Genomic DNA, 14,285 nt, shown 5'->3' on the forward strand with positions numbered 1-14,285 from the left:
TCCAGTTCTTCTTGGTTTGTGATTTTGTATTTCTTAAGTTTTGGTTTCCACACTCCCTCTGTTCTGTGTCCAGCCTGTGTCTCTGTGTCTGCCCTGGCCCCAGGTAATATTGTTTTTCCTCATAGAACCGTTCATAGTGTTTTCCTTTAGTGCTACTGATAGAATCTCAGAGCGTAGCCTCATAGATTATAGATGACTTCAAGTGATTTGGGGGTCCATGCAAAGTTATGTGCTACCTTGTAAATTAGTATTTTCCTCTGAGCCGGTTATAAGGCTCTCGCCTTTAGTTCATGTTCACTTACTAAGAGTGTTTTATGTTCTTCACTCGTTTTTTTGTCACAACTGACCTCCTGTAACTTAACTTCACTTAATTCTACGCCATCGAGCCTCCAAAGTTTTGTCTGCACCTGAGTCCACTCTCTCACCTTGGGCTGCACGGCCGTGACACAAAGATCAATTAAAGAAATAGTCTTGAAGTCTATTAAGTCTAATAGTAGATTAAATGATATGTTACAGCTGTCATTTTTATGTTACACACCCTAAAGTGCTTCCACCTTAAGTTTGTTTGCAAGCAACTGCAGCTTTTAGATAGCTTTTAGAGATAGTGGACTCTTATAGGTGTTCACCTGAATAATAAACTGGACTGGAGCCACAACACTCATGCTCTTTACAGGAAGTGTCACGGACCCGGTGCCGGGGACTCGGGGTTCGTGAACAGTGTGGACCTTTATTGTTATTAGTGTATTGGATGTATGTTTGCTGCACTGTGCTCTTGTGTTCCATGCTGGTGTGTGTGTGTGTGTGTGTGTGTGAGGCTGGAGGATGAAGGACAGCCACCTGCAGGCCTGATGGGTGTGGCCCTGCCAGCTGCTGGTCACGCCTAGCTTACCACACACCTGCTTCTGATCAGGATCGTCGGGGGAGCTACTTAACAGAGCGATGGAGCTTCCTCCGGCGCAGGATCGTTGAGTTAGACTCCATGTCAGTGTTTCTAGTGTTGTTAAAGTGTATGCCTGCCGGAGTTGGTGCCATAACGGCTGTGTCTGTGTTTTTCCCCAGGAGGACAGCGGAACACAGGACTGCAAGACACACGGGGTGTGTGAAGGCACAGGGGCAGAGAGCACGGGATACCAGCACTTGGGAGAAGACACGTCACGGGAGTCGAGGGAGCACTTTTGGAGATTCAATGTGTGGTGTACAATTACCTCACTGTAAATAAACCCACTGTTCATTCCATTAAGTCCAGCGTTTGGGTCCTATTTCCCCATCTCCCCACGATCTGCCAGCCAGACCGTGACAGAACGATCCTGCCAGATGGACCCAGCGGACTTTTCGGAGAGGTTCAGGAGGGAGGTGACAGACAAAGTAAATCGTCTATGTGAACTGTGGCTGGAAGCGCACGCGGAGGGTTTACGTTGTGCTGTGGAGAAGCGGTTGCAGGAAACACTGACTTGTTTTCCCTGGGTGTTGGACAATCTTTTTCCGATTGTGGCGGATTTCCTGCTCAACACCCTTCACCTCCACTCTCCGATCCAGGCTGCCCCCCCACTCGGCCAGCCTGAGGTTCTTCAGCCTGATACGCCGGCCCCGACGTCTACCCGGAAACGGCGTTCGCGCCGCCGGCGTTCCTCACCGCAGCCGCCCTCCCGGACATCTCAAGAACCGGCTGTGGTGAGTAATAAGGACACTTTTTCATTTCTCACCCCATCTGCTTTTTTGTTTTCAGTGGATGGTGACACCGCTGACGCTGCTGCAAGCCGGCCAACAGTACAACTAGCGTGGCCTCATTCAGCAGTCTCCACGCCACTGGCGGCTTCACCATCTGCGGTTGTAGCGCCGTCATCATCCCATCCGCATGCAGTCACCCCTCGGCCATCTTCTTCACCGGCTCTACCTTCACCTTCCCCACCTGCGGACACCGCATCACCATCTTCGCCTCCGGATCATCCATCTGTGGCTGAAGCGCAGCCAGAGGTGCCCGCACGGCCAGCTGTTGAGCCCTGCGAGCCGGAGCAGGAGCCCGGAGAGCGGGAGGAGCTGCTCAGCGAAGCGGAGCAGGAGCTCAGGGAGCGGGAGGTGCCTGCACGGCCAGCCGTGCAGCCCTGCGAGCCGGAGCCCGGAGAGCGGGAGCAGCGGCTCGGCGAGCGGGAGCTCAGCATGCTCGAGCGGGAGCTCAGCATGCTCGAGCCGAAGGAGCTCAGCGAGCCGAAGGAGCTCAGCGAGCCGAAGGAGCTCAGCGAGCCGAAGGAGCTCAGCGAGCGAGGGGAGCCCGCGTCGCCAGCTGTAGAGCTCAGCGAGCCGGAGGAGCACAGCGAGCTAATGCCGGAGGAGCACTGTGAGCCGGAGGAGCTCAGCGAGCTTATGCTGGAGGAGCTCAGCATGCCGAAGGAGCTCAGCGAGCTTATGCTGGAGGAGCTCAGCATGCCGAAGGAGCTCAGCGAGCGAGGGGAGCCCGCGTCGCCAGCTGTAGAGCTCGGCGAGCCGGAGGAGCTCGGCGAGCCGGAGGAGCACAGTGAGCCGGGGGAGCCCAGCGAGCTAATGCCGGAGGAGCACAGTGAGCCGGGGGAGCCCAGCGAGCTAATGCCGGAGGAGCACTGTGAGCCGGGGGAGCCCAGCGAGCTAATGCCGGAGGAGCACTGTGAGCTGGAGCAGCTCAGCGAGCCACCCACTGAGAAGCCCGCACCGCTGCTGGCGGACTTCAACGAGCCGGAGGGACCGGCGTTGCCAGCAGAGGAGCTCAGCGAGCCTGGTGAGCCCGCGCTTCCACCGGAGGAGCTCGGAGGTCCGGAGGGATCCGCTGAGCCAGAGCTGGAGGTCGGCGTGCCGGAGGGGCCGCCACGTCCAGCAGCCCGGCCGCCACGTCCTGCAGCCCGGCCGGTACATCGAGAATCATGGGTTGTGCTGAGGCGGGAGCTACAACGCCGCCGCCACCGGACCCGTGGCAGGCCACCAGAACCGTTCCACCGCGGCTGCCGGACCCATGGCCGCCCGCCGGAGCTCCTGCGTTTCCATCAAGGGGTTAGAGGTAGGCCACCTGAACTTTTTTGCCGCCACTGCCTAACCCGCAGCGGGTCCCGCTTGTTTTGCCGTCCTACAGGTCGGCCGCCAGAACTGTGTTTGCTGCCACTGGACCGGGGGATTGAACTGTTGAACTGTGTTTTTCTTTTGTTGCTTTGTGGTGGCTGTTTAGCGGAGTGGTTTTGGGGCCCTCCGTCCTGGACCCCCCGCCACCCGCCCTGGGTTGGTTGTTCTGTGGTTTTGTTTTGGGTCGTCGGGAGTCGACCCTTTGAGGGGGGGGTACTGTCACGGACCCGGTGCCGGGGACTCGGGGTTCGTGAACAGTGTGGACCTTTATTGTTATTAGTGTATTGGATGTATGTTTGCTGCACTGTGCTCTTGTGTTCCATGCTGGTGTGTGTGTGTGTGTGTGTGAGGCTGGAGGATGAAGGACAGCCACCTGCAGGCCTGATGGGTGTGGCCCTGCCAGCTGCTGGTCACGCCTAGCTTACCACACACCTGCTTCTGATCAGGATCGTCGGGGGAGCTACTTAACAGAGCGATGGAGCTTCCTCCGGCGCAGGATCGTTGAGTTAGACTCCATGTCAGTGTTTCTAGTGTTGTTAAAGTGTATGCCTGCCGGAGTTGGTGCCATAACGGCTGTGTCTGTGTTTTTCCCCAGGAGGACAGCGGAACACAGGACTGCAAGACACACGGGGTGTGTGAAGGCACAGGGGCAGAGAGCACGGGATACCAGCACTTGGGAGAAGACACGTCACGGGAGTCGAGGGAGCACTTTTGGAGATTCAGTGTGTGGTGTACAATTACCTCACTGTAAATAAACCCACTGTTCATTCCATTAAGTCCAGCGTTTGGGTCCTATTTCCCCATCTCCCCACGATCTGCCAGCCAGACCGTGACAGAAAGGGTCAGAGCAGACTCTACCTGCTGAGGCGGCTGAGGTCATTTGGAGTCCAGGGAGCGCTTTTAAAGACCTATGACTCTGTGGTGGCATCTGTCATTTTTTACAGTGTGGTATGTTGGAGCAGCAGTTTATCGGCAGCTGAGAGGAAGAGGTTGGATAAACTCATTAGGAAGGCCAGTTCTGTTCTGGGATGCACCCTGGACCCAGTGCAGGTGGTGGGAGACAGAAGGACTCTGGCCAAAATAACATCTCTGATGGACAGAGTCTAACACCCCATGCATGTAAATGCTGCTGAACTGCAGAGCTCCTTCAGTGACAGACCGCTGCATCCTAGATGCATGAATGACCGTTTCTGCAGATCCTTCCTTCCTGCAGCTGTCAGACTGTACAATCAAAACTGCTCCCAACAAACAGATGTTTACATCTGCGCTGTAACTGCAATAAGTTAATTAACCGATGTCATCAGGTTGTGCCCAAATATCATTGGGTGTTCTGACCTTGAACCACAACGCCCTCACATTGGCAGGTCGGCAATGATAACCACTCACTTTGCTATGGACACATTTGTGCATAAATGTGCATATGAATGTTTCACACACAAAGTAGTGATTCATCAATGTTTTCATACCTTAATTTCTATTCTTAAATTATCATATTTAGAAGTTCCATTTTGTCACACTGTCAGGCTCAACTCTCAAAACCTGAAACCATTAGTGATGTACTAGCAGTGCAATGTTTGTGAATGTGGCCCAATGATCCCAAACACCCTGCCAATGGAGTAAAAGCATGTCTGGATAGAAAACAATGGGACACTATCAGTCATGGATTGGCCTCCTCAGAACTCTGACCTTAATATAAATGAAGCAGTATAGGATTGTCTTGACAGAGAACAAAACAAAAAGGCAGCAAATACTTAAAGTGCTTTGCAATGTCCTTTAAGGAGCTTAGAAAACTATTCTTCAAGACAACTGAAAGGAATTACAAAAATCCGTCTTCCGTCATCCATCCGTCTTTTTCCGCTTATCCTGGGCTGGGTCACGGGAGCAGCAGCCTAAGCAGAGAAGCCCAGACCTCCCTCTCCCCGGCCACCTCATCCAGCTTGTCCGGGGGAATACCAGGGCCTTCCAAGGCCAGCTGAAGGATATAATCTCTCCAGCGTGTTCTGGGTCTGCCCTGGGCCTACTCCTGGTGGGACATGCCCAGAAGACCTCATCAAGGAGGCATCCTTGTTAGATGCCCAAATCACCTCAACTGGCTTCTTTCGATGTGGAGGAGCTCTACTCTGAGCCCCTCCTGGATGGCTGAGCTCCTCACGCTATCTTTAAGGGACAGGCCAGGCACCCTAATTTCCGCTGCTTGTATCTATGATCTTGTTTTTTCGGTCACTACCCACAGCTCATTGGCATGCTCTAATAGGGTGATATGGTACTACAAGGTCATTAAGATAAGATTGGGCCTGATTATTTAAGACCTTGTATGTGAGGAGCAGGATTTTGAATTCAATTCTGGATTTAACAGGAAGCCAATGAAGGGAAGCCAAAACAGGAGAAATATGCTCTCTCTTTCTAGTCCCTGTCAGGACTCTTGCTGCAGCATTTTGGATTAGCTGAAGGCTTTTCAGGGAGTTTTTAGGACTTCCTGATAATAATGAATTACAGTAGTCCAGCCTGGAAGTAATATCCAGAAGTAATAAATGCATGAACTAGTTTTTCAGCGTCACTCTGAGACATCATCTTTTAGAGATGTTGCGTAAATTGAAGAAAGCAGTCTTACATATTTGTTTAATATGTGCGTTGAAGGACATATCCTGGTCAAAAATGACTCCAAGGTTCCTCACAGTGTTACTGGAGGCCAAGGTAATGCCATCCTGAGTAAGTATCTGGTTAGAGACCATATTTCTAAAGTTTCAGGGCCGAGTACAATAACCTCAGTTTGATCTGAATTTAGAAGCAGAAAGTTAGCGGCCATCCAGGTCTTTATGTCTTTAAGACATTCCTGCAGTTTAACTAATTGGTGTGTGTTATCTGGCTTCATGGACAGATAGAGCTCCGTGTCATCTGCATAGCAGTGAAAATGTATGCTATGTCTTCTAATGATGCTGCCTAAGGGAAGCATGTATAATGTAAACACTGAACCCTGTGGAACTCCATAATTAACCTCAGCGTGTGAAGAGGACTCTCCATTTACATGAACAAATTGGAGTCTATGAGATAGATATGATACAAACCACTGCAGCACAGTACCTGTAATACCTACAGTGTGCTCTAATCGCTCTAATAGAATATTATGGTCGACAGTATCGAACGCTGCACTGAGGTCTAGCAGGACAAGCACAGAGATGAGTCCACTGTCAGAGGCCATAAGAAGATCATTTGTAACCTTCACTAAAGCTGTTTCTGTGCTGTGATGAGCTCTGAAACCTGACTGAACCACAACACATTTTGTTTGTTAAATGCAGCTATTTCTGTATGCTTTGTCCGACAAAAAGACATTTGGAAAATTCATTCTGAGGTGAAAATATTCAGAAATTTCACAATAGTGTGGGTTTTTTTGTGTGTGCTTGTGACAATGTGGGTGAGAACACCATTTGCCCAGAGTTTAGGTTTGTTATTCTTAGTTAACATTCTTGTTTTGATTTAGCCATACCTTGTTTTTTTTCTGTAGCTTGCAAATATTTACTATCCTGGGTTTGTTTATGTTTTGCACTTTTACAGATTACTTAATATAACATCTTTTAAATAAATTTTGACAAGTTTGTTAAGTTAAAATTTCATTTATTTAAACTGTTAGCTTGTCCTGTTTAGTGCTGACATCACAGGAAGGAACCAGGTGAAGAGGGGGAAGAAAATTGTTTTAATTTAATAAAGTCAATTTTAGGGTTTTGTTTGTTTGAGAGTTGTATGTATTATTGTAAAATGTAATGGCTACACTTCAGAGGTGTGTGTTTTATTTTTGGTAAAAAGTATCATCATGTAATGTTTAGTATTACCCATTGAATGGAATATTCCATAGGAGAATATTGTGTTTGGATATCGAGTATTTAAGCAGAGAACTCAGGTGTTTGACAGAGGAGGATCAGGTCAGTGTGGCTGAGTGCACTTGACATTAATTTTGGTTTAAGTCCATGCTTATTTGCACCAAGTTAACTTTGGAGTTAACAGCATCTGTCTCCTGGCCTTCTTCAGCATCTGTCTCCTGGCCTTCTTCAGCATCTGTCTCCTGGCCTTCTTCAGCATCTGTCTCCTGGCCTTCTTCAGCCACTTTGGCCAAGCTTTCTCACAATGCTTGATGCCAAGATTATATTTGAGAACAAGTAGCAAAACCCCTGTTGTAATAATAAACACCAATACGAATGTGGTTTGCTGCATTTCACCAAAACAAAACAAAACAAAACAAAAAACCCCACAAACAAACAGACAAAGATAAAAGTTGTAGTATTTAAAATATTTAACAAATCACATTGTGTTTTATCTCTTTATTTGCAAAAATGCAAATCTCTTATAAGGCACTTTGTTACACTTTGAACAAGTCACGAATGACTCAAATGTTTGGATGTCAATGACTTTGTGGATCAGGCTTCTAAACATTTTGAAGATGAAGAAATTCATGTGTGATCCTACTGCTCTTAAAATAAAATATTTCACAGTGACATTCACACAAGGTAGGCACAAGAATTATTCTAAACATGTCACACATATTTGTACAGATACTGTAAATGTGAGATATGTCTAAGGTGTGGTAAAGGACCTTGTTTGCATTGATTTGAAATATTTTTAACAGCACAAGTCACAAGACCAATTTTTTCCATTGAACACTTTAGACATTAAACACCTGTGGTCACATTTTGAAAGCTCTGCATAAGTACTTTGGTATGCAGGATAGTGCATTGTTTTGTTAAACATACACACAAATCCATCAGTGGCTGTAAGACTCTAACAACCAAGATTAAATGTGGTTTTACCCTCATACATTTGGAGGCACCAAGGAGCAATGTTTTCTTCTTTTTGCAGCATGAAGACACACTTTGAAGAAGGGTTTCCTTAAAATAAACAATAGTCCTAGGCCCAGTAACTGGCCTGCACAAGTATGGTCATCACATGATAGGGTCAATCCTTTCGATATAACCAAGTCAATTTGCCACACCAGCTGGGAAGTAGATGTTTCTTTAGTGTCTACTCAATAGCATCAGGTCTGGTGGCCACATAGACAAAGACGATGATAAGTAAGACCACTACAGCTAGTGTGGGCAGGACTACAGTAGCAACCTGCTGACGGGCTTCCTGCATTGCCTGTTTGCGCTCCTTCTTGTCCTTAGAGGTTTCTTTCTTCGGCTTGCCTTTAAGCTGCCTCATTACGACCAAGTGATGATTTGTCTTGCTGTGCTCACTGGAACCTGGGGAAGCATACAATAGTTAGCATTAAATTTTGGCATTAATATTTCTGTTACTTATGCTGAAACCCTTTTTCTATGCAGTTCATTTGTAGTACTAAAACACACACACACTTGTTGTAAATTACATGGTGGCACAAAGGAGTAATAGAAATGAGTTCACACCTAGTTGTTTTAATCCCACCCGAGGGATTAATAAAGTTCTATCTTATCTTATCTTATCTTAAGTCTCAGTTTCAGAAGTAAGCAGACAAAAATGATACTGATATAGCAGTCTCAAGAGTTAGCAAGGACCAGAAACGATTCCACACTGTCCAGTAATGGCTGACAAGCCAAGTCCCTTATGTGATCCTCCACCATTATGACAACGTCTATTTCTTCCATTTCAATTCGACAAGCGAACTCAATTCAGTTACATTTTTATAATGTCAGTCACAACATCTGATCAAGGTGCCTTTACCTTGAAGTTAAAAACCTACAATATTAGATGGAAAACCTCAATGATCAAATTATTCCTTGTTGCATCCCCTTTAACCTCCTAGGACCTGGCGTCCACATATGTGGACGTCCCATTTTGGGTTACTTAGGCCAAAATACTCAATTTTGCTCTACAAGGGCCTGATATCCACTTACAAGGACATTATAGTGCTACTGTTCTATTGAAATTTTAGGGTTCTAGGTAGGTTCTAGGTTCTTTATTATTTGTCACATGCATAGTTATACAAGTATAACACACAGTGAAATGTAGCCTGACACGCTCCTCGACATGTGCAAAAATGGGGGGGGGGGGGGGGGGGGGGGGTGTAGAGGAAGAACAACGAATATCCTCATATTTCATTTTTCTTAGAAACAAAAAAAAAAATCTGGTAATTCTTTGCTTTTACATTCATCGTGTCCCAACATGCCCAAATATCAAAGAGAAATTAAAAATGAATGCCTTGGAAGAGTTTGGGTCTTAGGAGGTTAAAGAAATAGAGCTCGGTAGACTTGGGTTTAGGAAGGGGCATCCACCTGCCTTGACATGTAACACACAAGAACCTTCCATTTTCTTCAGTTTCAGTACAAATGCTTACAACAATAACACGTATTTATGACATTTACAAATGATTTACAGTCCATGTTTACCTTTTCTTATTACAGTGAGGCTCACAGTTTTTGAACAGCAAAGGTTAAAATATCAATACTACAGTCTAAATATCAGGAGTGCAAATCTATGTGCTTTCACGGTTTTTAGTTATTTAGATTTTTCTTAAGTTATAAATTTGTTTTGAAGTTATTGCATTCACAGGATTACTAGAAAACTTCTCTGTCCTCTGACCTCTGTCCTTGAGGCTGAGGTCCCTAAGATTTAAACCTGTTAAGAGATTTTTAGTAGATAAACCTATAGCATTAACTTCTCCTTGAGTTATCGCATTCATAGGATTTTCAGAAAACTTGAACTCTGACCCAGACCTTGAGGTCGGGGTCACTAAGATTCAAACTCGTCTGAGATTTTTAGTTAATACACCTATGGCATCATTTGAAATTCCTATGTTGCTTTGTTCTCGAGTTATCGCATTCCCAAACTTGGGTGTCCACATTGGCCATCTGCCTACCTGCCCACCTGGCAGGGTGATGACAATACCCAATCAGCCTTTTTGAAACTGAGGGATAAAAACCAAATAAACCTATTAGAGAGAGACAGAATACCTATTAAGCTCTACTTATAAAGCGCTATACAAATACAGGCCATTTACCATTTACTTGTACACATTTGCCAATATTATTATTATTATTATAATAATGAATTGCAAATTATACGTTCTTCTCTTTTAATATTATTATTGGTGCTATGTACTATGTTTTAGCATTGTTCATTGGTCAAAGTAGAGTCACTAATTAACCTTATTAGGTCTCTCTTTGAAAAAGAGATTTTAATCTCAGTGAGACCATTACCTGGAGAAATCCTTAACTAACAATAAAGCACTACTCCACAATCATATTGCTACAAAAGAATACACTGTAAGCTTCAAATCAAATTCACCCAGGTGAATTTAAAAACAACCTTTACTGCACCGAGATTCAAACAAACCAAGCAGGTATGTTCTACATAAAGCAAGTTTCACGAGTGTATTAAAAAAAAAAAAAAAAATCAGAGGTAAGGGAAACAGCAGTTTGGAGGGCAAGAAATGTTCAGTCGCTGACGTTGAAGACACACTTAGTCATCAAGAGTCTCCAGCATGCAGAAATACAAAAAAAGATTCCGAAGCAGTCTGACCTTCCACAGTCGCCCCCCATGCTATATTTACTAGGGTTAGGGTAAAAGTAGTACCTGAATCGTGAGTATCGCGGCACAGTGTATTCATATCATGCTAACGTTACACTTCGTAACATTAGTTCCACACTGAGAAGGCGCTGACTTCACAGGGGACTGCGTTAAATACAGGAGTTTTCTAGTCTTCCCATTTTCTCTTAGACAGTATTACGTACTGTCGAGGAAGTTACGGTTTTGTATCCGGTGCCTTTCAGTGACAGTAGTTAGTATAGTAGTTAGTTCTAACTTTAGGAAGCGTGAGCTTCATCGATGACAAAGTACTGCTGACGATTCAGCAGCACTGAGTTACTTTATTATTAGCAGTGAGTTACAAGTAACTGTCCTGAGTTGGGACAGTTTCTGTTGGCCAGCATATTTCTACCGGACTCGTAATAGTCGGGTTCGTTATAGCAGAGAATCACAGTGTGAAAGAATAGTTACAAACCTTGTCGTCACGGATCTCGACGTGGCAGTCCGTGGAAGACTTGGTGGAATACTACTGTTAAATGGTTAGCGTGTAAATAAGGAAACTTCCGCCAACGACCTTCAAAATAAAATACTACATAAAACTTTTTGTGCCAAAATCTACCAAAAAGTGATTTCCGATGTTTCTACGGTTTTTAAAGTCTAATACCTTTACTTATATTACTTATATTAGCAAATACTGTAGTGAACAGAGGTTGAACATGTTATAGTGTGTGTAGGTTCTCAGTCGTCCAGTTCATGGTAATCTAAGGAGCTTGGGAAAAAAAGCAACTGGGCTTCTTTAGGTGTCTTGAAGACGCTTCACCTCTCATCCAAGAAGATTCTTCAGTTCTAAGAGCAAATGGTGGAGAGTCCCACAAGTGCTTAAATAGCCAGGATTCTCTACCAATTTCTACCAACCATATGCCACAAACCTGTCAAAATAGACCACAAAACTCTCAAAGTTGCACATAAGTCCCAATTATTAAATCTCAAAACAACCACTGTGCATTAACAGGTGTTCTTGCAAATGTAAATAATGCTTGACCTAAATATATGGATCACAATTTGAGCAATTGCTTAACATTGTAATTCCAATATATAAACACTCTAGTATAGGTATATGGTGTATAGAAGTACATATGATTTCACGGTATATATATCATAAAAAAATTCTGTTAAATTTCGGGGGCCTCCTCTAAATAAATGATGTTGGCCACAGAGTGGCCTTTTGTTTACTGTGATTCTCACAGTTGAGCTTTTCTGTCTTTGAAGTGCACTTTTCTTTTGTGCCGCGGTTTGTGATAAGTTTGAGGATTTACTTGTGTGGTGTTTGGGTTCTGTGAGTAGGGAAAACCACTGTTAATTGCAGATTGCTTATCAAGGCCGGGTTGAATTTTTTTTTATTAAGGATGTTTTATAAATTTTAATAATTGTTATTCTAATTCAAAAGTTTGAAGTTTTAAAAGCATTTGACTGATAATCCTGATTTTCTGAACAGCGGACCAGACCAGTTTAAGAAAGTAAGTGGCAGTGGTACGCATACTAAAGACAAAAAACCCTAAGTTTTATTACAATCAATAAAGTCTTTCTTGGTCACTTAAAGTGTGTTTATAGAAATGTGATGTTATATATTTCTGCTGCGTTCTTGGATAGATCGCTTTTTAATGTCAGTGACACTTTTTACCTGGACAAATAAAGGAAATATAAAAGTCACTTTGCCAAAAACTGATTCTATTTTGTGTCAGGAATGTTCTTTCTGGCTCAAAACGAATATCATTAGACCAAGAAAAACAGGCATTTCTCTTGCGTGAGATGCAGGCCATCTTCTTTAAGTCTGCTCAGGACCTCATCCATTTGAGGTGCATCCTCAGGACCACCGACGAGCATGTTGTCCAGGTATCAGTTGGTAGCAATTGGTCCAGTTGGAGCAATTGACCTAGCGAAGCAAACAAGTCCTCAGTGTGTGGAATTGGATACTTATCCACACAGATCTGTGGGTTTAGAAGATTTTGAGCATACGGCACGTTACGTGGTGGGCAGAATTTGGGTACAGTGGGTCTTAGAGGCAGTTCGGCTTTAACCCTTTTCATTTTTCCTAGCTTTTTAGAGAAAACAGCTGCATGCCTCTTTAACACAGTCTGTAACTTGTCTTTTTTTCTTTGCTCTTTGCATGGGACATCTTTAAGTATTTCCTGTTCAATTTAATAAATTTCAACGACTTCCTAACAAACAGCAGTTTAAACACATTAAATCAGGAAGTAAAGACAAATGAATGATTTAGTTCAACAAATGCTCCAGTGAGCTATTGAGGTCCACTAAAACTATGCAGTTTTCAATTGACTTCAGTTCAATTCAATTCAGTTCAATTTTATTTATACAGTACCAAACCAACAGTTGCCTCAAGGCGCTTTATATTGTTAGGTAGACCCTACAATAATACATACAGAGAAAAACCCAACAAGCAAATTACCCCCTATGAGCAAGCACTTTGGCGACAGGGGAAAATCGCCCTTTTAACAGGAAGAAACCTCTGGAAGAACCAGGCTCATTTCTATATTATCATATAGAAATAAAAAAAACCTTGAAGTTGTGTGTTAACTGATGCTGTTTGAACACGCATATCTTGTCATTTAACATGTATATACTTGCCTCAACATTTCAACAAAAACATTCAACATTCACACTTTCCCTCATTCACAGTAGTGCTATGCCACACAACAAATTCTGGTATCAATCCAATACCAAGTAAATACAGGCCCATTATTGCCGATATCGGTATCAATAATTTGAAGTTATTCAGGGAGCTAATTGGGGGAGAGTAGTGTGCCATGACCTTATCGGTGTAACTTTTTGCTGAACATTGGGGGGTGGGGGTCAAGATCTCTGTCTAAATAAATAAATAAATCTGGGTAAATTCCCAGATGATTAAACATGCAACTGTTTTGCTGGTAATACCTGAAATGAGTAAAGAAAATCAACAGCCTATTTATTTTTTTTTGGGGGGGGGGGGGGGGGGGGGGGGGGGTTGTATTGGTTGGGTGTGATTATTGGGGTGGGTGGGTGGGGGGGGGGGGGGGGGGGGGGGCATAATTTCCATGGGCCATAATTATTATGGCCCTGCATGACCTGTGAACTGAATTCTCAATTTGCAATTTCTCGTGTGCCAACTGTGAGAAGGGTTAACTGGTGGCACGGCCATAGCTGGACTGGCCATCGGGCATACGGGCATTTGCTCAGTGGCCCAATGATTTTTTTTTTTTTTTGTAACGGTATAAACAATGAAAGGTGTTGGACTGGCCAGATGCTGGCCGGTGTGTAAAAATAACGCAGTTGTTTGGTGGTGGCATCTTGGAGCTTCCAGAGATTCAGTAAAATTAACAAGTGGTCTTGTTAATTTTAAGTGGTCTTTCTCATCACATAAAAAGAAAAAAGAAAACAAAAATATTCAGGAATTAGAAAAAAACATCAAATCACTAGAAGAAGCCTACGCGTCCCACCAAGATCAGGAAACATTGAACAAAATACGCAAAACAAAACTAGAATTAAATGAGATAATTGATAAAAAAACAAAATTCTTAGTACAAAGACTACGCCTACAAAATTATGAACATGGTAATAAATCCGGTCAATTTCTAGCAAACCAGCTAAAAATAAATAAAGAAAAAACAACTATATGTGCTGTTCAAGATTCATCTGGGAACACAATATATGAT

The 14,285-nt window shown here is 44.0% G+C and overlaps 1 protein-coding gene across 2 annotated transcripts; it reads left to right on the plus strand.

The window, feature by feature from the left end:
* Window positions 1–2,526: 2,526 nt before the first annotated feature.
* Window positions 2,527–3,835, plus strand: LOC143421921 (uncharacterized). Of its 2 annotated transcripts, XR_013101522.1 has the most exons (3): window positions 2,527–3,025; window positions 3,435–3,601; window positions 3,680–3,835. XR_013101522.1 is itself a non-coding variant. In XM_076891997.1 (2 exons), the coding sequence occupies exons 1-2, from the start codon at window positions 2,539–2,541 to the stop codon at window positions 3,467–3,469; spliced, it is 522 nt and encodes a 173-aa protein (XP_076748112.1). In that variant the 5' UTR covers window positions 2,527–2,538; the 3' UTR covers window positions 3,470–3,835. The 2 variants fall into 2 exon arrangements, 1 of the variants encoding a protein (XP_076748112.1); XM_076891997.1 differs by having other exon boundaries at window positions 3,435–3,835.
* Window positions 3,836–14,285: the final 10,450 nt, after the last annotated feature.

Source organism: Maylandia zebra, linkage group LG14 (genome assembly GCF_041146795.1).
Source record: "Maylandia zebra isolate NMK-2024a linkage group LG14, Mzebra_GT3a, whole genome shotgun sequence".
Taxonomy (NCBI): Eukaryota; Metazoa; Chordata; class Actinopteri; order Cichliformes; family Cichlidae; genus Maylandia; species Maylandia zebra.